This window comes from Phyllostomus hastatus, unplaced genomic scaffold (assembly GCF_019186645.2).
Source record: "Phyllostomus hastatus isolate PE091 unplaced genomic scaffold, TTU_PhHast_1.1 phas_contig_1162, whole genome shotgun sequence".
Lineage (NCBI taxonomy): Eukaryota > Metazoa > Chordata > Mammalia > Chiroptera > Phyllostomidae > Phyllostomus > Phyllostomus hastatus.
The window spans coordinates 3,283,821-3,305,398 of NW_025333537.1; the positions used below are offsets into that span (position 1 = coordinate 3,283,821).

Sequence of the window (21,578 nt, forward strand, 5' to 3'; positions counted from 1 at the left end):
GCGCGGCGGGGACCCAGGCTCATGGCGTTCGGGGCCGGCGGGGGTCGGCGGCGGCAGCGGTTCTCGGCCTTCATGGCGACATTTTTCCTTGTTTCCTTACTCGGCTTCTCAAATTGGGAAGAGAAGCGGCTGGCGGGGCGGTCAAGCCCGCTGGCGGCAGTGACCGAGACGGAGAAGGAGGCCGGGGCTCGGAAGTCCGGGCCGGGCCTGGCGGGGCGGAGGCTGCGGGGAACTGGGAGGCGAGGGTGGGTGCGCGAGCCCCGCCGGCCGGCCGGACGGACACGCTCTCCCGCCGCGGGGCAAGGGAGAGGGCTGGTTGTCTCGGTGTCGGGGACCGGTGTCTCCGACACAGCGACCGACACTCGCCTCTGGGCCGAGGCCGAGAAGCTCCTGGAATGGCGACGAGTCGCCAAACAGCATCTCGAAGAACCCGGATGGACTATATAAGGTGGAGATGTGGAAGTGAAGCACTCTGGGAAGTGTGGTTTTCGGCCCTCATCCGGGTCTACTAATATTTCCCCCCCCCCCCCGTATGTGAGGGCGTACGGCATGATGGGACTTGTAGTCCAACTCTTAATAGCACGCTAGTAATGTATAATAATAAATACTACTAATAACCAATCCAAATATTGGAATACCTGTGGAATTCTTTTGTTAATTCATTGTTTAAATGTATAATTCTTGTACTAGAATTAACATCAATTTACTCATGGCTCAAGTTATTCATGGCTCTTACTCTATCCCCTAATAACTATAATAGTAACAATAACCGCAAAACCTTACGTTTAATATCACTTTACAACACTTCCTCATACAATACTTCACTTCATTGTCATTTATTAATATAAGTCGTTGTTAATATTTCAGTTCATTAATAATAGTTGTCATTCAGTGCTTCTTATTAGCAGGCACTATGCTGTGCAGTTTGTAAGGTTATACCACACTTAATCCTCACAATAACTCAAATTTAAAGACAAGGAAACGGCCTTTAAAAGCTTAGATCATTTACCCACAATCACATAGTTAATAAGTTATGTTCTCAACTACCTTGAGATAAGTTATTACCTCAACTATGAGATAAGCAGTTCCCCATTTTACAGATATGGAAACTAAGACAGAAAATCACATATGTATTTTTGCAATTGCATCACATCCATCCTTTGTAAAATTATAAATGATGCCCTTCAACCACAGCAGTTTGAAATTCAAAAGATCTTATACACACTGTTAAAGAGATCAACAAATAATTCTTCTCAGACTAATTTTAGTTAGAAGCCTGTAATATGCCAGGCACTGTGCTGAGCACAAATGCCAAACTACATTAAAATTGAGGCTTTTAATATACTTCTAGTTTCCTAAGTTAGTTAAGACACCAGGTAGGCTGGCACTCACCAAGGAAAAAGCCATATTCAGTTCGAGCCTAAAGATGGTGAAGCCCAATGGACGAGTTGGAATCTGGGATCTCTCAAGCTCTCCTGGAGCTGGAAATGAACTTGGACCTCAAGGCCCAGCTAAGGGAGTTGAATTTAAAGGCTGCCAAGGAATTTGAAGTTGGTGGTGGTCAGAAAATTATTATAATCTTTGTTTCCATTACTCACCTAAAATCTTTCCAGAAAATCCAAGCCCATGGGAAAAAAAATACAATAAAGATTAAATAAAAAATAAAATAAAATGAGAAGAATTGCAAAAAAATAAAGAGAAAATCAATGTCCAAAAAAAAGTTCAGTGGGTAGCACATTGTCTTTATTACCCAAGAGTTACCTAAGTCCACTTGAAAAAGCCTACAAAAATAAGCAAAAATATCCCAAGAATTGCAAGACAGTCATGGTGATACTGGGTGGAAGCCAGCTCATAAAAGTTCATTTGGCTAAAACACTGCAGAACAGTAGGGAACACAAGGTTGAAACCTTTTCTGGTGTCTATCAGAAGCATAGGGACAAGGATTTAATTTTGAATTCCTAGAGTTCCAGTTGTAAACAAAAATGACTAAATACTATATCATTCACACTAAGAAAAGAAAAAAGAAACTGCAGTGGTAGATTGTGATAAAGGCTATAATAAAGCTAACACAAAATGCTGTCCAGAGGAGAAACTCCAAGAAGTACAAACAGTTGGGAGGGGTAAAAGAGGACTTCCCAGAGGTGGTGTCACTTGAGCTGAGTGGAATTTCAGCAGTCAAATATGAACAAATAAATAGACAAAATCCTAGAATTCCCATAATTGGGCCCATTTTGGCTCTTTATTAGTCATCACATGTTATACAAAACATTAAGACATACAGCCCTGGCTGGCGTAGCTCAGTGGATTGAGCGCGGGCTGCGAACCAAAGTGTTGCAGGTTCAATTCCCAGTCAGGGTACATGCCTGGGTTGCAGGCCATGACCCCCAGCAACCGCACATTGATGTTTCTCTCTCTTTCTCCTTCCCTTCCCTCTCTAAAAATAAATAAATAAAATCTTAAAAAAAAGAAGTATATATATGCCACTTTCTTGAAATTATCCATTTTAACTGGGACAAAAGAACTTAGATACTAATTTCATTTTCTTTTTAAAGATTTATGTATTTTTAAAGAGAGGGAAAGGGAGAGAGAAAGAGATGGAGAAAAGCGTCAGTGCGTGGTTGTCTCTCACACACCCCCTACTGAGCACTTGGCCTGCAATCCAGGCATGTGCCCTGAATGGGAATCAAACCAGCTACCCTTTGGTTTGCAATCTGGCACTCAATCCACTGAGCTGCGCCCTGGGCTACTCTCATACTTTTAAATCTCCTTAAAATGCCCTCTGCCAGTCCTTATCTTGGTTCACCATTTCCAGTCGCCCCCACCCCAAAGATCATACTGAAATGAGAGACTAGCTACTGTAAATTTAATTTGATATTTAGAAGGAAGAGCCTCAAAGCCTAAGGTTCGTTCTCATGTATGACTAGATGAGGACAATATGCCAAGATTCCTTGATGAGTGTTTATTTCCTTTAATGAAGATGTGAATACTCTGATTACATGAACGAATCATTCCTTCCATTACTCGTAAAAATTAAAGACAGGAAAAGAGAAATCCTAGTGCAGTTTTTTCTGAAAGAAAGTAGTAGGTGTCCATCCGTCAGGCTACATTAAACCAGAAAGAAAATTTTCATTTTCAAAATAGTTTCTTAGGGTCCTTGGCGCTTTCTCCTTGTGAAATGTTTACAGAAAACATGCATTAAAAAAAGAATCAAAGAAACAGACAGAAATCCAAGCAAAACTTACCACCTCCACCCTCTTTTCCGCAAGCTGGTCTACAATACATTACCCTTTCCATTTAAAAATTAAAAAACAAAACAACAGGGAAATCTGGGTTTGAAGTAAAGCACCCGTGCTATGCCCGTTGGAGCTAGAAATGCAGCTGCGTGCCAACAGGAGGGGAAATGTGAGTGGTGATTTATTCTGACTGTCTAAGATACCAGAGCTTTCTCTCCGATGTTTATTTTTCAGAGTTGTCTAGTATGTTCCTTAAGAATGGTCTGCGAATTCCTCGCGTCAGAATCACCCGAAAAGTTTGGTCAAATAAAGATTCCCAGAATCCGTTATCAGATTTACTGATTCAACATCTCTGGTATTTGGGGCCTGGTAATCTGCATTTTAAAGATCAAACCAGGTTAGTCTTATGCACACCACAGGTTGCGAGAATTAACCTGTAATCTTAGCCTTTTACCACTCTTGACCTCAGTCCCCTTCCCCGCTCCCCTATCCCCGTTCTTCACCGTTTTCGTTATCTTGCAAGTTGGTACTAGTACTACTACTGGTTAGCAAGATTCACAGACATCGCCGCTGAGAGGTGAGTGGAGGCTCTCCCTAAGGTCCACTCACTCCTGATGAATTCTGTGTTCAATTTGGGAAGACTCCGGATTCCAGAGACCATCCATAGATCCTTAATATCAGGTTTCAGGACGCGTTCGGCTAATGTCTCTGGCCGGCCTCCGTCGGCCGTCTAGTGACACAACGTGACGTAATGTCTGGCGGCTGTCTCCCGACTGTCAAGATGGCGGCCCCCAGGAGTTGCGCTCTATGGGGCAACTGCGGCCGTGGGTGGTCGCGGTTGATGCGGAGCTGCGGGCTACCCGGGCTTCGTAGCTCCTGGCCTGGGAGCCCGCTGGGTGCGCGGCTCTTGTCCCAAGAGAAGCGGGCATCGGAAACGCATTTCGGGTTTGAGACTGTGTCGGAGGAAGAGAAGGGGGGCAAAGGTGAAAGGGGCGAGAGGGCGGATGGTGGGATCTGATCGTCTGCGATCTAGTTTCTTCTGCCCAACTAAGGGTTAACTTACCATCCTGTTACGTTAGCTCCGGTGCTGTAGCTTGTGCATTCCTGACATCCAAGGAGTCCCCTCCAGCCTGACCGTGTGAGTGCAGAGCTTAGACACCTCCTCTTATTAAGCAGAGCAATTATCACCAATCCCATCAGTTTAGTGTTCATAATGTGCCAGGCGCCGTGCAGACATTTACAATTTTTATTTCAACGTCTTGATGGTGGGTATTGTTTTCCCAATGTTACACATGAGGAAATTGAAATTTAAAAGTTAAGCAAGAACTTGTCCAATTTAACACAGTAAGTGGTGGAACCAGTAAAAGTATTCCGATCCATTTTGGTCTGACTACAGAGATCACGTTCTTTACCTCTTGTTAGAAGGATAGGTCTTTTTGGTTTTTTTGTTTTTGTTTTTGTTTTTGTTTTTTCAATTGATTTGGGAGAGAAAGAAACATCGATTTGTTGTTCCACTTAGGCATTCATTCGTTGATTTTTGTATGTGCCCTGACCCGGGATGAACCCACAACCCTGGTGTTTGGGAAGGATGCTCTAACCGTGTCCTACATGATCAGGGCAGGAAAAGCCATTTTTTTTTCTAGAAAGGGAAAAGGAAAGTATCTTCTCTGTACCTCAGCTTCCAAATTTGCCAACTAGGAATAATGGTAACCTTTTTCTTAGAGTTCTTGTGAGGATTAGATTACTTAATACATTAAAATTTAAAGTATTTTGAACAATGCCTGACACTTTGTAATTGTTCAATAAATATTAGATATTATTGAGAAGTTTCTTTGAGCCCAGCACTGTGCCTCAGACATGGAAAAGAAAAAGAACAGTTTTCTTTAAACTAATGACTTTTTTTTAAGATTTTATTTATTTATTTTTAGAGAGGGAAGGGAGGGAGAAAGAGAGAGAGAGAAACATCAATGTGTGGTTGCTGGGGGCCGTGGCCTGCAACCCAGGCGTGTACCCTTACTGGGAATCAAACCTGCGACACTTTGGTTCGCAGCCCGCGATCAATCCACTGAGCTACGCCAGCCAGGGTGAAAAAGAACAGTTTTAAAACTCCAAATATACCATTTATAATGGGGAAGGTATTATGTCCATTTTACCGATGGATAATGTGAGACTCTGAGAGGTTCCTTTGCTTAACCTATGGCCACCCAGGAAATAAGAAAAAGAGTCTACAGTATAATTTCCCATCCTCTTAAAGATTACTACGGTGTATTACCTCTCACCTCAACCATACTAAATGTAACCCTACTGTAACTCTTTGAATATTGAATTTAAATTTATTTCACTGTGAATCCCTAGAAGGCTAGGACAGTGGGTCATTCATGTTTATTTCCTCAGTGCCTGATGCACATTAGGAGTTTTATAACTGCTCGTAGAGTGATAATAAGTAGAGCCAAGTAAAACAATGGTAAGTATTTATTGAGAGCCTAAAACCTTTAAAAATATTTTATATTAATTCTTATAAATACAACCCAGTGAAATAGGAACTATTAGCCTGGTTTTATAGCTGAATAAAATGTCAAAACAGAGATATTAAGTCACTTGCCCAAGATTGCTAGTAAGCTGCAGAGCTGGCATTTGAATCAGGTGGTTTGCTTCCAAAATATTAATAATGCCCAACCACTGTATTTTGCTTTACAGTATCTAAACATTGCACACAGTGACAAGCAGGGGGACGAGTTACCTGCTGAGCTAAATACAACTTCCAGATTTAAGGCCCAAGATCGAAGTACAGGCAGAGTCTTCCCTTTACAAAGTGATGCAGGATGGTAAAAATAACCAGGCAAGCTGAAATCCTGCACAGTGATCTCAATAATCAACAAGAAAATTTTTAATTATTCCATGACCTTTAAAAATTATTGAACATCAAAAAGTCTGAATGTCAGTTATAAATGCACAGGGAAATGAAAAAAAAATAGCAAAGTTAATACTTCTTTAGTACACTAATTATAAATTAGGCTTAATTTAATATTTTTAAGATTTTAATTTCATTAATGTATTTAGAATTTTCTAGTTTAAGTTTAAATTCTTAAATTAAAATTCCAGTTAAAAATTAGGAACATTGAAAATTAATTTGTTTTATTCCTTTGCAAAAAAATTTACTAAGAGTTGTTTGAACAGTGTTTACGACCTTCTCATCCTATAGTTTACAATAGGGAGTCAGCATCTTCTCTATGCATTCACAAATTGTCGTACTCCTTTCTAAGTTTTCACTTTCTAATGTTTTATACTTTCCTGTTTATTGTCATGAAATATCTCCAAGAATTCCTTTAATGTGAATTTTTTTGCTGGCATCATTTCATGTGTGACATCTTCACCATTTTCATCACCACCACATCCTCATTTATGTCCATAAGTTCATCTCACAGTTCTGGCTGCGTATCTACTTTCTCAAGTGGCCGCAGTATCAGCATTCCCACGATCAGCCATTTCCCCTGTAACTCCATTGACATTCCATTTAAATTTCACTTCCAGCATCATCACTCTTCATGTCCTCACTGCATTCTCACTTTTTTTGGCCAGTTTCCTCTTAGTTATCCAGTCTTGTAAAATGCCATGTTTACCACAGAGATAAGGAGGTAACACAACTGCATGCTTTGCTGTCTGTGGGTGAACTGAAAAACTGGCGTATAGTGAGTGACCGGCCATTTACAAACTGAAAGAAGTGACATGACTAGTTATCAGGATGCATATCTGTTATTTACATAGTAACTTGTCAACTGAAGAAACACTAGTGAAGTTTATACTTTATGCAATTACAGTTAATATCCCCTTGTATTTGAATGGTATTTGGGGGGACTGGTGTTATTTAACTAAACCACAGTAACTGAAATTCATGCATATCGGAACCATGTGAAGCTAGGGGTCCTTATACTCAGTAGGTTGAGCCTTAGTGCCCCTCAACTCCCCAAAAGATGTCCAAAAGGAAAAAGCAAACCTGGAGATCTCAGAGTTGAGAATAGGCATTCAAGATCAAGTTAAAGGGGAGCTCCAGGGTCGGCTGACTCAGCAGAGGGCAGTAGTGTTTGGGGTTTACGCAGCACATTTCATCTGAGGAACTCAAAGCATCTCCCCTTCACTACCTGATTCGGCCTGAGGGCAGGGAGGGAGGGGCTGCCAATGATTTTCTCATGAGCAGAGAAACTGAGGTGCAAAGAACTTAAATGTAGGCTGTGCCTTAAAGTTTCTTGGATAGTAAATTCCTTCTCTTTCTCGCTAGCCCAGATTCCACATTCTGCCTTGATCCTATGATGATTCATGAGCACTCTCTACAGTGTAACTTGTCCCTGATTCACATCTTGCTATCCACCTGCCCACCATATTGTACCTGAGGCTTTTCTCAGTGACACAGGCAGAGGTGAGCTGAGGCCTTCCCATCCATTACTCATATGTTTTTCTAGTGGATTTTATTGTCTTTTATTATAATAACCATTAGAAAAACTTCCACCACCACCCCCTATCCTCTAAGAAACAGAAACCTATTTAGTACCAAGTTTGTACATGGCATGATTACGAAGTAATGACTCTAAGCCCTGGCCAGGTAGCAACGTTGGTGAGGGTATCATCCTGATACGCCAAGGTTGCAGGTTTGATCCCCAGTCAGGGCACACAGAAGAAGCAATGAATGCATAAATAGGTGGAACAACAAATTAATGTTTTTCTTTCTCTCTCACCCCCTTCCTCTCTCTCCGAAATCAGTTTTTTTAAAGTAATGGTCCTAAAGATAACTAAGACAGTAGAAAAGTTGATTTCTTATATGAAGTAATATAAACTTTTTTTAAAAGATGCAATATTAAGGTGTAGATTTGGGCATTAAGCATATGGCTTGAGTTTACCATGGAAAGACAGGCAATTTCAGGGGTGGGGATGGGGAGAAGCTTCCTTCTCTTTCACTTAGGAATTTCACCAGGTGAATCTTGTCAGTAACATAATTGTGTTCTATTTCTCTCATGTCAGTCTATCAGGTGTTTGAAAGCGTGGCCAAGAACTATGATGTGATGAATGATATGATGAGCCTTGGTATCCATCGTATTTGGAAGGATTTGCTGCTCTGGAAAATGCACCCGTTTCCTGGGACCCAGCTCCTCGATGTTGCTGGAGGCACAGGTAATGACCGCGTTCATATCCTCAGGTACCACTGAGCACCTTTTACAGAAATTAGTGTCTCTTATTGGGATGAGCTGCCCCACCTGCCATTAGCCCGAAGATAGTAGCTGAAAATCAATACACTTCTCAGAAAGGGTTTCTCTTCCCTTTCTAACTGAATGTCAATCAGAAGCACAGAATATCAGCTTTGTGCCTGTCACTTTTCTAAAATGCACAGAATTATAAAATAAAAAGACCAGTTTTTTACTCCAGTGACATTTCATGAAAATGATTTTTGCCTTTTGTTTAACCTTTGACCCATCTTCTTTCTTGGAGGGATGCCTCCTTTATTACTTGGTGCGCACTAGACATTTGGGGAGAAACATGTCACGCGCTTCTCAAATGCATCTTGGTGATATTACATGGTTAGTGTACTTGTTAAATTACTTTAGAATAGTGTATAATATGATGCAATAATGTGATTATACCAGCAGAATCAGGTATAATAAATTATAGTAGAATAATCTCCATGTTTGAAATGAATGTGAGGCCTTCGTTGGTGTGGTCCTCTCCCCAAATGGAATCTTAGAAAGCAAGTAAAAAATCTTGCTCAGTAGAGAACAGTTTAGCAGAATCTTATCAAAATCTAAAATACTTATAGTCATAAAAAAAAAACCCAACCCAAAAAACTTGCCCTGACTGGTATGGCTCTGTTGGTTGGGTGTCATTCTGTAAAGCAAAGCGTCGCCAGTTTGATTCCCAGTCAGGGCACATGCCTGTGTTATGGGTCAGGTCCCCAGTAGGGGGCACGTGAGAGGCAACCACACATTGATGTTTCTCTCCCTCTCTTTCTCCTTCCCTTCCCCTCTCTCTAAAAATAGATAAGTAAACTCTTTTTTAAAAATGTAATTAAAAGGTATTCCTATATATTTAAAAAGACATTTTTAAAAGATACAGGTATAAATATGCTCACTGCATTATTTTTAGTAATACTAAAAAATTAGAAATAACCTATTTACCCATCAATAAAGAAATGGCTTTAAATGAAGATATATCCATTTTATGAAATATGTAGCTATTTAAGAGAATGAAAAGTAGGAAAACCTATAAACACTAATGAAAAATCTCAAAGGTATTAAATGGGGAAAAAAGAAAGTTATATAACAATGTATAATATAACCCCCATTTATATTTTTAAGTTGTTTCATATAAATACATATAAATGTATTTAAATACATAAGAAAGTGACTGGAGAATACCAAATTGGATGGAGAGACTGGAAAAACTTAAGGACACATTTCTTTTTTTTTTAAGACGTTATGTATTTATTTCTAGAGAGAGGGGAAGGCAGGGAGAAAGGAGGAGAGAAACTTTGATGCATGAGAGCTACATCAACCAACTGTTTCTCGTGCACCCCCAGCTGGGGACCTGGCCCATAACCCAGGCATGTGCCCCGACTTGGAACCAAACCAGTGACCCCCCCAGTTCACAGGCCAGCACTGCATCCACTGAGCCACACCAGCCAGAGCAAGGATGCATTTCTTGCAAATAGTACTAGAAAAACAAAGACAAGGAAACAGCATTGGAAGAAAGGAAATGTGATTCTGAAAAGTACTGACCTGGCCTGAACAGTACAGTATTTGCCTGGTCACAATAAACTGTTACCAGTCTTGGCAGAGTGAAAGTACACAGGATGGAAGGTTTAAGGGAGTCAAGAGATACCATCTGTAGTTGATAGGATAAGAAATAAAAACATTGACTAGAGTGTTACTCGAGGTTACAAAGGTATCTATGAGAAGCGATATGAATGTATTGAGAAGACAGAGGCAAGAAGAGATGGGGGCAGGATGTCACTATAAATTTGGTAACTAAAGAAATAGCTGTGACTTATAGAAGGAAGAGCCGAAGGAATTGGGCCGGATGGTCTCTGGGGAACTGAACTGGGGCTGGGAAATGATGGGGGAGAGAGTTGTCACTTGTAACTATACCCTTATGTTACTTTCATAAAAATTATTAGAAAAAGACTAGAAGGCTACATGCTAAGCTTTTAATACTTGTTATATATGGGGAAGGTATGGACAGAGAATGTGACTTGCATGTTTTATTCTATATGTTGAGATAGTATTTTTTTTTTAAGATTTTAGGTATTTCTTTTTAGAGAGAGGAGAATGGAGGGAGAAAGAAGGGAGAGAAACATCAACGTGTGGTTGCCTCTCGCACACCCCCTACTTGGGGACCTGACTGTCAACCCAGACATGTGCCCTGACTGGGAATCGAACCAGGGACCCCTCAGTTCAAAAGCTGGCACTCAATCCACTGAGCCACACCAGCCAGGGCAAGATATTGAGTCTTTATGTTTTTGAAAGAATCCTAGAAGTTAAAAAAATAACAGTTACTATGGAGATGAGTACAAACTTCACTTTCATACACTCCGCAACTTCTATACCTTTGTCACCCCCTTTGGATGTAGGAAACACTGGGTTCTCGTTGATGTTTACGTTTTTATCGTTCCTCCTTTGGCACAGGTGACATTGCATTCCGGTTCCTTAATTATGTTCAGGCACAGCATCGGGGAAGGCAGAAGAGGCAGTTAAGGGCCCGGCAAAATCTATCCTGGGAAGAAATTGCCCGACAGTACCAGAATGAAGAGGATTCCTTGGGCGGTTCCCACGTCATGGTCTGTGACATCAACAAGGAGATGCTGAAGGTTGGGAAGCAGAAAGCCCAGGCTCAAGGATACAAAACTGGCAAGTCCTACAGCGAGCAGATGCAGAGAAGTGTTTGTGTGTTTACCGAATGAGATGGAATATGGGGAATATTGAAGTGCTTTATTTTCCTGCTTTTAAAAACTTAGATAGGAGTTGAAGATAATTTGCGAGGGTGAATCTACTTTGTGTGGTTACAGACATTATTTCAGCAACCCAGAGAATTAGATTGTCAGCCCAGCGTGACAGGTGATATGACCAAAGCCCCAAAGAGACTATGTATCCTACTCAAGTAACGTGACTTAAATAGTAGATCTCGGCTCCTGGACCCTGAGACAGAAGTTTTGCTTTCATTTTCCAGCACCCCGCCCCCAGTGACCCCAAACGTCCTATTCCTGAGCCGCTCCATTGCCCTGCCAGGACTAGGGCGGTTTGATTGACATGGAAGCTGAGCAGGTGTGCGGCCCTTAAAGAAGGGGCGTGCCCTGCAGCCACTGGAGTATAGTTAGCTGACAGCCCCCAGCTCTTAGCACCTGCAGGTTCTGCCTCAGCTTCCCAGCCAGGCTTTCCTGGCAGCGCCCAGCTGATGGCTGAGCAGTAAGAGGCTGCCAGGGCCTGGGCAGTTCCCAGGAGGGTCTCTAGCGCAGCCTTGGCTCCAGAGCCCCCTGTCGGGTAGGCTGAGGCTTTATCTGATCCGCACCAAGGTCTGCCCGGTTTCCCCACTCAGTCTTGTTGCTTCCTCTTTCCTCTGTCTTCCCCAGGTGCCCCCAGCCCCAAAACAAAACAACCCTTTGTACTCCACCCGAGCACCAGTTTCCCAGAAGGCCCAACTGATACAGTTGAAGAAACACCTGTAAACAGTACAGCAGGTCCCAGAATAACGTTTTTTGTTAACATCGTTTTGTTAAAACGTTGATGAGGGGGAAAAAATTTTGATTCCTGGCCAGACCCACCATCTGTGTGAAGTCGCTCTGTTTCTCCGTGTCTGCGTGGGTTTTCTCTGGGTACCCCAGTTCCCTCCCACAGCCCAAAGCTGTGCACGTGAGCGGTGCTGGCATGTGTGAGTGGCCCCAGTCCGAGTGGGGTGAGTGTGCCCTGTGGTGGAGGGACGTCCCGTTCACCTTTTGACCTGAGTCGCTGGGTGAGGCTGCAGGTGGCTGCAGCCTCAAACTGGAATAATCAAGGTGGAAAATCATTATCTGCTTTGTTTTTATTAATCTTTCTTAAATGTATCTATAGCTCACATTGATTTCAGTGTTTAATATTAGAAGGGTTTTGAGTCTTCTTTTAGAAGTTGGGTGATGTTTTTGTGACCAGAAAGATGCTGTAGGAACAACTCTTGTGTATGTCCGTGAGCCTGTGGTGAACTTGTTGCATGATCCATCGTTTCACTTAAAGTCGTAGTTTCCCAGAACCTATCTCCGATGTTAAGTGAGCACTTACTGTACTCTGAAACCGCAGCAATCTTGACAGCAGATAAGAGAGTGACTGCGCATCTCCTGGGAAGCCTCCGCAACCACAAAATGGACAGCCTGTGGTCTAGCTTAAAGGTGCATGTTTTGGAAGCATTTATCTCAGTCGGTTGAGAAAAGAAAAGAAAAAGATGTACAGTTTACATTTGGCTGTTTGTTGTAATATATATATATTTTTAAAAGATTTTGTTTATTTATTTTTAGAGAGGGGAAAGGAGGGAAAAAGAGAGAGAGAGAGAGAGAATCAGTGTGTGGTTGCCTCTCATATGGCTTCCACTGGGGACCTGGCCTGCAACCCAGGCATGTACCCTGACTGGGAATCGAACCTGCGATGCTTTGGTTTGCAGCCCGTACTCAATCCACTGAGCTATGCCAGCCAGGGCCTTTGTTTTAATATTTTTGAAAAATGTTTTATTCTTTGATTTTAGAGAGAGAGAAGAATGGAAAGAGAAACATCAATTTGCTGTTCCACTTATTGATGCATTCATTGGTTGCTTATATGTGCCCTGACCAGGGATTGAACCTGCAGCTGTGGTGTATTGGGATGATGCTCTAACCAGCTGAGCTACCTGGCCAGGGCTTAGTATTTATTTATTTATTTATTTATTACTTATATACAGTCTAGAGAAAGAGAGGAAGGCAGGAGGGGAGAGAGAGAGATTGATTTGTTGTTCCACTTACTTACGCATTCATTGGTTGATTCTTGAATATGCCCTGACTGGGGATGGAACCCGAAACCTTGGCCTACGCTCAAACCAACTCAGCTACCTGGCCAGGGCCTGTTTGCTTTAATATTTTGAAGTACTACTTCCCCTGCCCCCATTTTTTCAAGTGGAAGTAATGGTCCTGGCAGCTGCCCCGTGTTTACCCAGCTTTGCAGAGCCCCAGCTCTGCCCTCTCCCATGCCGCCCAGGCCCCGCAGGCAGCCATTATGAGAGGCCCCCGCGTGCAACAAAGAGTGCAACAAAGAAAACAAAGTGCCTCAGGTCGGCATCAGCACTGCCCTCCTTCCCTCCCCCACCAGGAGTGTCTGTGGGTATTCTAGCTCCATTCTCTCTTCCTCCGCCCACTTGGAGAGCAGCTGCCCACACCGAGGGCAGCCCGCTCGGCCCCCAAGATGAAGGGCTCTTTTGTGTGCGACCAGAAGGCAGACGGCCACTAGTGTTTGCAGACAAAGGCGCTATGTTTCCTCACTCCTACTGAAAAACGTGTTTCCTTCTCTCTGGTACTCAGCCATAAAGACTGACGAACAGAGTTAGAAATGATAAGTGATGTTTCGTCTCTGGAATCATCCCTTCCATAGCCTAGCTTGCCCTTCGGGCTCTCCTCACTGCGAATGCAAATCCACCTGCACAGGAACCAGTACATGTCAGATGGTCCAGCTGTCTTTCTCTTTCCTCCTCGCTGTATCAATCTTCAGTAATAATGCCTTTGCAAAGAAACACCATGCAGAAATAGTTGCAGCTAAGTAGGAGGATCCTAGAAATTATTTAATAAATGTAGAGTTAATGGGTAAAGACATTTCTTCATGTAGCACTGTTATGGGGGTGTGGTTTTACGTTTATGTGTAGCACTTCCTCCCCAAATGGAAGCTCTGACGTCAATAGCCTTAGATTGTTTGATGGGTTCAAAAAGGAATACGTATGAGAGAAATTTTGGATTTCTAAATTCAAAATTTTGGAAAAATATGAATAAAGTCAATGTTATCCATAATTCCAACATCTAGAGATACTCTTCAATATTTTATTTTATTTTTTTAAAGATTTTTTAAATTCTATTTTTAGAGAGAGAGGAAGGGAGAAAGAAAGGGAGAGACACATCAATGTGTGGTTGCCTCTCATGCGCACCCCCACTGGGGACCTGGCCCACGACCCAGGCTTGTGCCCTGATGGGAATCAAACCAGCAACCCTTTGGTTTGTAGCCTACACTCAATCCACTGAGCTACACCAGCCAGGTCTTCATTATTTTAATGAATTTCTTTCCTATCTTTTTTATAATCATTTCCTTTTTGTGAAATTGAGAACACCAGGTATATAGAATTTAGTATTCTGCCTTAATTCATCATTATGTGGTTGTTCCATATCATTAAAAATTTCTTAAAATCATTATTTTTTATGAAATTTCCCCAGATGGAAGTTTCATGAATCATATAACCAATTTACATAACCAACAACCAATTGATTGAATATAGCACAACATTGTGACATCCTTATTTGTACATTTTTGCATGCATTCATTAGTTGTTTTTTTTTTTACTGACTATATAACCTTGAACAAGTGTTTAAACTCTCTGGATCTGAATCTGTGAAATGGAGAAAATAATAATCACCTCATAGGAGATGGTACTATAGAATAGCTATTAAAATATAGTCTTTGACCTGGCTGGTGTGGCTCAGTGGACTGAGCACTAGCCTGTGAACCAAAGTGTCACGGGTTCAATTCCCAGTCAGGGCACATTCCTGGGTTGCAGGAAAGGTAATGTCTCTAGTAGGTGGTGCATGAGAAGCAACCACACATTGATGTTTCTCCTCCTCTCTTTCTCCCTCCCTTCTGCTCTCTCTAAAAATAAATAAATAAAATCTTTAAAAAGAGAGAGAGAGAGCCCTGGCTGGTGTAGCTCAGTGGATTGGGCACAGGTTGCCAACCAAAGGGTCACCGGTTCGATTCCCAGTCGGGGCACATGCCTGGGTTGCGGGCAGATCCCTGGTAGGGGCCATGTGAGAGGCAACACACATTGATGTCTCTCTCCCTCTCTTTCTCCTTCCCTTCCCCCTCTCTAAAACTAAATAAATAAAATCTTAAAAAAAAAAAGAGAGAGAAACATAGTCTCTGAGATAAAACTACCTGAGTTCCAAACCATCTGTGTGACCTTGGACAAGCTACTTTAACCTTTTTGATACTAAATTTTGCTCCCCTGAAACATGAGGATGATAGTAACAGCTGTCTCATGGAGTTGGTGTGAGGATATGATAAAATAACCTATGTACACTAGTTCCCTCTTATCTGTGGAGAATATGTACCAAGACCCTCAGTGGATGTCTGAAATCTCGGATAGCACTGAACTCTATATGTACATGCTGTGCTTTTTCCTATATAGACATGCCTATGGTAAAGTTTAACTGACAAACTAGGCACTGGGAGAGATCAGCCATAACTAATAATAAAAGAATTATAATAATGTGCTGTAATAGAAGTTATGTGCAGGTGGTCTCTCAAACTTTTACTGTTCTGTGCTCGCCCTTCCTCTTGTGCCGTGAGATGACACAGTGCAAACCGCCTCCTGACTGTGTGTGACTGCCCCTCACTTGCAGTGAGTGGTTTGGCGTCACACGTTTGAGGACACCCCTTGCCGAGGTCTTCCTGGAGGCCCAGTGCTTTCTGGTGTGACAGGTCGCCATCAGCTGGAACACGTTTTCTGTTCATATTGTCCACCCCACAAATGTAGCGCCTTTTCCGTCTTAACTGAGTACTTATCATCTGTGGGGACTGTAACCGTTGCTGTTTGAGGTGCAACAGCAAAACTAGAATTTTTTTTTAAGATTTCACTTATTTATCTTTAGAGAAAGGGGAGGGAGAAAGAGAGGGAGAGAAACATCAACTTGCCTCTTGCACGCCCCCCACTGGGGACCTGGCCCACAACCCAGGCATGGGATCTGACTGGGAATCGAACCTGTGACCTTTTGGTTCTGACGCTCAATCCACTGAGCCACACCAGCCAAGGCAAATTTCTGTTCTTCACAATCTCACCAATAGGAGATTTCTTCTTACTGTGGATCTTAGCCACCTCAGCATATGACTTTTCTTTCCTTCCCTTATTGAGTGTACAACTTTTCCCTTTCCCCTCAAAAGAAGCGCTTTACGGCTCCTCTTTGGCATGTCCAAATGGCAGTCATCACTGCTCCAGCACTCTGAGGCCGTTATTAAGCAAAGCAAGGCCTGCTTGAACACGAGTGGGACAACCTTCCGAACAACTGAGGGACTGATGGGGCGTAGCATGTACAGCGTGGAGATCCTGGACAAAGGGGGTGATTCACGTCACGGGCAGGACAGAGCAGGGCAGTATGAGACACACCAAGATTTCCTCACATTCCTTGGCACAGCAAGCGATTTAAAATGTGTGGATTGTTTATTTCTGGAATTTTCCATGTCATGTTTTTGGACCACAGTTGACCACGTGTGACTGAAACCACAGACAGCGGACCCTTGGACGAGGGGGCGCTGCTGTAAAGTGGGAACGCAGACCCTGCCGTCAAAGGGTCCCGTAAGCAGTAGCTGTGATGTCATCAGGGGCGTCCTCCTAAAAATCAAAACAGCTGGGTCCAAGGGTAGGCTTATTGGTAAAGTTCTTGTTAAATACTGCTAGTTTGCTTTCCAGAAAGGTTATTTTCATGGGCCTTCCTCTACAGAGCCTTCCTTCTAAGTCGTATATTATGTATCATTCGCTGCAAATTAAATAATGTTAAAGCTGAATCAGGGTCCGTACAGGGTATAGCCACTCTGATGTGGGGCTTCCTTAGGTTTTTTCTGAATACATGACCAGACTTGCAGTCTAGACACTTTGCTTCTCTCGGACTCCAATAGAACCAGTATAATGACACTATATTCTGTACTTAGAGTGCGTCAATGACCCTCTAAAGTAGGTACTATTGTTAACTCCATTTTACAAATGAGGACACTGAGGCAGGGTAGTTTTTTTCAAGGTTATACAGCTAATGAATGGTAAAGCTGGAATTAGAACCCAGGAGGTCTAACCCCAGGGTCTGGGCACCTGACCACAGTGCAATACAAAACACTTAGTTGAATACACACTGCTCGAAGGTGGGCATAGCTAAGCAAGCATCAGGTTTCACTCAGAGCCTTGGGTGAAGGACCTCCCCTAAACTTCAAGGACACCAGCTTCAAGTCCTCGGGATTGGGGGACACCCATGAAGACAGTGGCCAGGAATCCAAGGGGGAGGAAGGCAGGTCTGTGTTTTCTGACACCACCTCTGATACCCAATGTGTAATGCATGCCTGTCACCAAACGGTTCTCCAGTTCTCCTACACCAGCTGGGTGTCTGAGAGTCCAGTTCAGTTCTGACATGTAACAACTGCCCAAAGTCAGCATCAGATTCCACAGGTTCTCGGGCTCAGCTCCCCAAGACTGCCCCCAATTTAGAAGCCAGCTGCCAACGGGGTGTCCAGGCTGACCAACTCCTGCTTGGCTGACTGCAGGTTCAGGGGTGCCCCACGCACCTCTCTTCGGGTTTGGCAGTTCGCTGGGTGCGGAAGAGGCAGCTTCCCCGACGGAGATGAGAACGAGTTTTCTCTTTCAGGACTCGCTTGGGTATTGGGAGATGCTGAAGAACTGCCCTTTGATGACGACAAGTTTGACGTTTACACCATTGCCTTTGGGATCCGGAACGTCACACACGTCGACCGGGTACGAACGGCTGCATCTCAGGACGTTGGTTCTCCCGGAGTGGCTCCACGGTGAACGAAGGAAGACGGAGAGATTTTTTTCTGGGTTCGGCCCTTGAACGGAATGACTGTTTCAGAGTCAGGGGCCTCAGTCCTTTAGGTTGCCAATGTTCCTAGTCCCAAAATTGGTAAGGACCAGAGAGCAGATCCCCATAGAAGCCATAGTTGCTTGGGTCGGTATTTAAGTCTTTGAGACTGTCAGTCTTGCTCAGGTATTTCATCAGTTTCCTCTCACCCAAGAAGCCATCTGACCCTGTGAGTTCACAGAAGCTCGGGGGCATTCCTGAGGTTGACCCAGAAAAAGGCACTCAAACATTATTTTGGCAGGAGGTAGCTAGTCGATTTATGGTTTTCTACAGAGAGAAGGGGATGTCTGGCTCTTCGTCTGGCTCTTAATCTGATGCAACTTTTATTTATACTTTAATATTCTGTGCACGGCACTTGAAGACAGTGTTCAAAGCATCAGTTTCATTTGTGTAATACGGGCTCTGGGTACCTGATTCTCCTGCTCTGGCTGGGATATCCTTTACAGGGGTCTTTAGTGGGGTTTCGTGACCTGTCCTGCGTCTGTAGCCACAGTTTATTATGTCTTTATTTTTTTTCAAGATTTTATTTTTATTTATTTTTAGAGAGAGGGGAAGGGAGGGAGAAAGAGAGGGAGAGGTGTGGTTGCCTCTCACATGGCCCCCACTGGGGACAGAAGCTGCAGCTGCCTCGGCCTCACGGAGTTGAGTGCGTCTGCTGAGGAACGTTCTTTTGTGCCTTTTCTCACTCAGGCACTGCAGGAAGCCCATCGGGTCCTGAAACCAGGAGGACGGTTTCTCTGCCTGGAGTTTAGCCAAGTCAACAATTCCCTTGTGTCCAGGTTGGCATTGTTAACAGGGCTTGATTCTCCTCGTTCAGCCAAGGATTCCCGTCCCCGCATGGATAGAAAGTAGCCAGTAAGCAGTAAGCACGAACCTCATAGTTCATTCGCAGACTCCCCGAGGGGTGGCACCACCTCAGATGTCAGTCCCTGCTGAAGAACGTCGTCTAGGCCAGGAGAGCCTCAAACCAGCGACCCGAGGCAGCAGTCTGTCCACAGGTTTTGTTTGACGCCTGGCATTTTTAAAAGTTGACTTAGATGTCCATATTTAAAAATCAGAAGTCTACATAAAAATCTGAATTTCCAGCTTCACTTGAGAAATCAGATAGTAGGGCAACCCTGAGTAAGCCATATTCCCACGTGGCCGTGGCTGGAGCTGAGTAGTGAGTACCCCTTCTCCACTTGTATGGCGCTTCCTAACCGTGCCTGTGACCACCTCCTCACCACTCCCTGCTGCTCCTGCACCTGGCTCCCTTCACTTGTTTTAGGTGCTTGCTTGACCCCACAGGCATCAGAGTTTATGACCCCAGGCTTAGACCTTCTTGCTTCTTACCAAGGGACATGTTCTAACCTTCATCTTTGGCCCTTTCATTTAGGCTTTATGATCTCTACAGCTTCCAGGTCATTCCTGTCCTGGGAGAAGTGATCGCAGGAGACTGGAAGTCCTACCAGTACCTCGTGGAGAGTATTCGACGGTTCCCGTGTCAGGTATAAAACTTTTTTTTTCTTTTTTTTTTATTTCTTCATTTTTGGAGAGATCATTGATTGAAGTCTTTTTTTTTAAGGTTTTACTTATTTATTTTTAGAGAGGGAAGGGAGGGAGAGAGAGAGAAACATCAATGTGCGGTTGCTGGGGGTTGTGGCCTGCAACCCAAGCATGTGCCCTGACTGGGAATCGAACCTGCGACACTGGTTCGCAGCCTGCGCTCAATCCACTGAGCTATGCCAGCCAGGGAGGTATAAAACTTCTGTAGCTTACAACGAAGGCCCCAAAGCTGAGTCCCAGTGACCCTTGCCGTGTCTCCCTTTGTCTTTTAGGAGGAGTTCAAGGAGATGATAGAAGATGCAGGCTTTCAGAAGGTGACTTATGAAAGTCTAACGTCGGGCATCGTGGCTATTCATTCTGGCTTCAAACTCTAACTCCTGTCCAGTCCCGGAGCGGGACCCGCTCACAGCCTGTCGGGAGGCTGCAGCGGAAGGAGAATCCGGCTGGTGAGACTGGCAACAGAATGTCCCCTCCTAAGGATACGTGCCTTGGACTCGTTTCTGATATGACCAATCTCCCAAAATGGAAGAAACAAATTCCTGTCACTTTATTTCACCTTGCGTCAGGAACCACTTCACGCCTCTCCCTGGGGTCTTATTGTATTTTTTTTGCCCAGTTCCTGCTATTTTTTCCCCAGCTGTGCAGTGTGTGGTGTGGGTGAAACCAGCACTAAGGCGGTTTTGAAGCGTGTTTGTAGTTTCTCTGCTGGTGCTGACTCCCAGAGGGACAATGAATCATTGGAATCTAATGATTTGAACCGGAAAACTTCCTAACTGTACCCGAGTCAACCTTGCATCCTAGGACGGGTTGAAGGCCAAGAGCCAAGGCCCATCAGAGGACTAACGATCGCAGCCGGAATCATGTGCTGAACCACTAAATGAGTTTACAGTTTGTTTGGTATTTGTGATTTATTTCTTCTTGAGGGAAATGCATTTGTCGTCACTCACTCAGTGCTCTTTCTACCAAAGCCACTGCTGTGCCCTCCTCCGTGCCTGTCGTGAAGAAAGCAACTCAACAGCTCCTTGAAAGAATAACTGTACCAGCAGACTCCCGCATTTAAGTCTTATATAAAGAGCTTCTTTGTCAGAACACATTTGAAGAAAGGCTTTTACAGCAAAAAAAAGTTTGAAAACTATTTAGCCTACCCTCCTCCAGTCCTCAGGGCTCTTATATCCTTAATACAGTAATTGGTGTTAAAATGAGGCATGTTTTGAATGTGGATAGAGCTTAAGGTTTTTGTGGGGCCTTGCTAAGTATGAACTTGCAGAAGCCAACCAGTTGCCTGGCAGTTTGTTCATTGTAGATTAGCTTAGGACAGAGCTCTTTGAAAAGGCTCCCGGTATGCTGTCTATTTTCCCAGCACAGTAGGGTCATTTATATACCTTCACTCGTAAGATCTTGCCCTGTCCCTGGTGAGCGTTCAGATACAGGGATCTATATGCAACTATCTGAAAGACAGCAACCAGGAGCATTTAATACAATGCTAAACCTTAGAAAGACTTAAGCTTTTTTTTTTTTTTCCTCCCAGCTAGCTGGAGCCTATGGGCCTCTGACATGAACAAGGAGCAGGCACTGGAACTTTGTAAACCATCAACCCAGTTTTATCTTCACAGCAGTGTGGTTTCCTCACATTTGAATAAATCAATTAAAAGCTGCCACTTCCTGGCAGTAGATAAGGGCCTAATCAAGTCAGAACCCCCAATGTCCAGCTGCTGGTATTTACATGAACAGATTGAAAATGTTCCCGGTCCTAAAATAGCTCAACTTCATTAGGACTCCTAAAACCCCAAGTACCAGTGAAGGAAAACAATCTCCCAAAGATGTTACAGACCCAGTGCTGCTCTTACATGGAGCATCACCTATCAATTCAAATCTACCACCCCTTCCAGGTAGCAGTAACCTGGCTGCTCAGAAATCCTAATTGTAGCTCACAA

The 21,578-nt window shown here is 43.6% G+C and overlaps 1 protein-coding gene and 1 pseudogene across 1 annotated transcript; both read left to right on the forward strand.

Moving 5' to 3' along the window:
- Positions 1–21: 21 nt before the first annotated feature.
- LOC123820278 lies at positions 22–1,976 on the forward strand (annotated as a pseudogene).
- Positions 1,977–3,987: 2,011 nt separating this feature from the next.
- COQ5 (coenzyme Q5, methyltransferase) lies at positions 3,988–20,535 on the forward strand. The gene is made up of 7 exons (XM_045843363.1): positions 3,988–4,216; positions 8,247–8,396; positions 10,901–11,122; positions 17,869–17,975; positions 18,790–18,878; positions 19,475–19,586; positions 19,917–20,535. Exons 1-7 carry the CDS (start codon positions 4,015–4,017, stop codon positions 20,016–20,018), a joined length of 984 nt encoding a protein of 327 aa, XP_045699319.1. The 5' UTR covers positions 3,988–4,014; the 3' UTR covers positions 20,019–20,535.
- The last annotated feature ends 1,043 nt before the right edge of the window (positions 20,536–21,578 follow it).